Below are 3,219 nucleotides of genomic sequence, written 5' to 3' on the forward strand. Positions count from 1 at the left end.
GTACTTTGGTTTACTATGGTATTAGTTCATATTAAATAATGACCTACAAATCAAGACTCCATGTCAGATAAATATCACTTTTCTCTATATTGTTGCCACTTTTTGACTTTAATTGAATTTTGCTTGAAATAAATTAAACATGTTCAAATTAACTAGACTTTTTTACAGTTAGTTAATTATTACAAAGTTGTACAACTCAAACACACTTAACCACCGTTTGTACTTTCCTTATGTTAAAGGTGCACTAAGCAATATTTGAAAAACGCTTTTGACCACAATGTCGGAGCGAGTCCCAAAACACACTTGTAGACAATCAGCAGTAAGGGGGCGTGTCTTGTAATGATAGAGAGAGAAGAGAGCACTCAATTTGAGTGCACAGGATGGCTATAAGCAGATCGACTATAGATAGAGAGAGATGGCAGATAAAAAAAGGAAACTATCAGAGAAACAAAACATTAAAAAGAAGGGTTATGATCAGGCAAGAGGTAGGACCCGCGTAAATATCGGAGCAGCTTTCCAGCAGTGGAGAGAACTCAAGGTGGGGAAGGCCTGGAAGCGGACGCCAAGGTTGCGTTGTTTCTTCTTGATAGGCGAGTAACGTTGATTTTGCTTCGTTTTACACAACTTATCTGTGTTGGCTATGTGTTGCTGTGTTCTTGAATATGCTTGTGTGTCATCTTCACTTGTTTCCACGATCGTCGTTGCCATGGTTGTGTACGTTCATGTGGTAGGAGTTTATATGAATGCATGTCTGAGGGAAACTTACTGTCTTTTCCTCTTGCCTCTGTATAATGCATATGCAAGTGCTATATTAGTATATTATTATAGTGTTATATTTCAATTTCACAGAGAAACGTACAGTATTGTGTGTCCGTCCGTGAGTAACGTCATCATTGTTACTTATATGATGCATATTAGGGTGGCTGCGATAGACGGTGTTGATGGTTTTACCGGTGTGAAGGCGCAATACCGGTTATGTCACTTGCCCACTTGCCAAGACGATGGCAGAAGAGTTTCAAAACAACATGCAAAAGCGCCAGTTTTAAAAACATTTTGGATTTTGAAAAGCCTGTTGACTTTTGCCATTTATCTAAGTAATTTTGACGTGTGGGACGGAGATTTCAAAATAAGGGCAAGGTCCTGTTGGGGTATGGGCATGTTTGTTTTGGTGCTTTCAAATATCAACATTGTTTGGCAAAAATATCTTAGTGCACCTTTAAGCTGCCCATTTGAAACAGACCCGTTTCTCTTAATGTTTCTCTTTTGCGTATGGGTTCTCCAGCAGGTAGCGATATTTTTTATTGTTGTCCAGCAGGTATTTGGGAGCAAACATATGCTCTTTGGGGTCTGAAGGTGGATAGTCTGGTATAGACCCATCAAACCAACCCCCTGTCTGTATTAACTCTTTAATATAACTTATCTTCCGTTTCTCGCTGTAATCACCCCAACGTGGGAAGTCTCCATTTTGGGCTGATATGAGTTTGTAATAAATTCCTTCTGGTTTAAAACACCAAGAACAGTGCCATCCAGCGTAGTGAATGGGGCTTCCGATGGCCCATGGCCGCTAATTTGAAAGTGAAAGTAAAATGTGTACGGTGCAAGCTATTTAAAAGCGAAGGAAAGTGAGGAAAAGAGGGTAAACTCAAACGAACTAAAAACAAACAACTGCTTGACGGCGAATTGCTGCTAATTTGAAAATGAAAGTAAAATGCGCACACCGCTTTTACAAGGTATTTAAAACGGAAGGAAAGCGAGGAAAAGAGGGAAAACTAACCCCAATTTGCTGTTAATTTGTTGCAAAAAAAAAAAAAAAACCTCTAATGTGCCAAGCTATCAGAACCAAACCAAACTTAAAACCGTGGTTAAAAACCGAGGTACGTATTGAACCATGGACTAACTGTATTTTTGCATCCCTAGTGTATAATATTTATTTGGAGGAATAAAACATTACACACTGCATGCAGTTCACATACTTATACTTTTGCTGGTAAAGGTAATTCTTCATTGAGTAAAGTCTCTTTTTATATATATATATTTAGTACACCTTTAATGATTACATGAAGGCACACCATGTCACACATACTTAGTAGCTAGTGTTGATGTAATGTTCAGTGAGAAACAAGAGTGCTTGCTCAAGGAAGGATCAGTGTGTGATCTGAATCAATATCATGTGTCCACAGAGGTGAGGTCGGAGATCTTTTCCTCAGAATCCAAAACTCAACGTTCAGACCGAGCAATGGATCTGGGCTTGGCCGAAGACCACTTCTCTCAACCTGTGGTAAGCACTTAATCTGCAGTTGTTCTGCTATGATAATGAGCAATAATGAGTACTCGGAATGTCTTGTGATCTGAGAGTGCCTCACATGGCATATTCAGCCCACAACCTTCTGGTTAGATGCTCGCCACTTATCACAGTGTGTCAATGTGTACTTCAGAAGGGTATTTCTCAAAGATCAAAATAAATATCAAACATTTGTTTAGTAATTTCTGTGCAGCTCAGTCCAAAGACCATCTGAGCCGATTTTGGACAAAATATGACAATTTACCTTTGCACCAGTTCAGCAGGAGTTAGTAGATTATTGTACTTGTGTTAAGTTGCCTCTGTGGGCAAATTTTCCTGTGTTGCATGGCCTGCAGGAGAGAATCCATGTGGTGCTGATTGGTTGACAGTCTGTGAATGGTAGCCTCTTGCAAAACCACTCTAGTGGTGAATGGATTGCAGAAGCTGCCCAGATCTGCCTGGAGACTTGTGTGCTGGTTGCTGGGTTACACAGTGATGCACGGCAAAGTTTTTCATAGAGTTTGCTTGAAGCAAAGACTTTGAACAGTCTTCACAGTGCTGATGCTATGAGAACTTCAAATCAAGTCAAATCATGGCATGCACCGAAAGCCAAGATCTGGTCCATGCCTCAGCACACTGCCAATGAATTGGTGTGATTCTGCTTGGGCTTCAGATAATTGGTACCACTCACTTGGCTTCTTGCTCTTTGGTGAAACCAAGAAGGAGCTTTGGAGGGGGCCCTGTTCACTCATGCTCCTACAATACAAAGTGATCCTGTGTCTTCATAAGACTTAACCTTGTTAACCTGCATTTTTGGACTTACAGCTGAAAATGACCTACCTAACTTAAAATGGTAACAGTTCCTGACAACAGTATGCTACACACACCATTTTGGTGTCTTTGGAAAGAAGACCCTTTGGGCTTTACTATCCATCATA

The 3,219-nt window shown here is 40.2% G+C and overlaps 1 protein-coding gene across 1 annotated transcript in view; it reads left to right on the plus strand.

The window, feature by feature from the left end:
• The window catches only part of def8 (differentially expressed in FDCP 8 homolog), a 181,624-nt gene that overhangs the window by 69,079 nt on the left and 109,326 nt on the right, over positions 1-3,219 (plus strand). Inside the window, exon 3 of the mRNA XM_016459739.1 lies at positions 2,181-2,278. Within this exon, the coding sequence (XP_016315225.1) occupies positions 2,181-2,278 (98 nt within the window). The remainder of the gene's footprint in view (positions 1-2,180; positions 2,279-3,219) is intronic.

This window comes from Sinocyclocheilus anshuiensis, unplaced genomic scaffold, assembly GCF_001515605.1.
Source record: "Sinocyclocheilus anshuiensis isolate Anshui unplaced genomic scaffold, SAMN03320099.WGS_v1.1 scaffold1022, whole genome shotgun sequence".
NCBI classification, from domain to species: Eukaryota; Metazoa; Chordata; class Actinopteri; order Cypriniformes; family Cyprinidae; genus Sinocyclocheilus; species Sinocyclocheilus anshuiensis.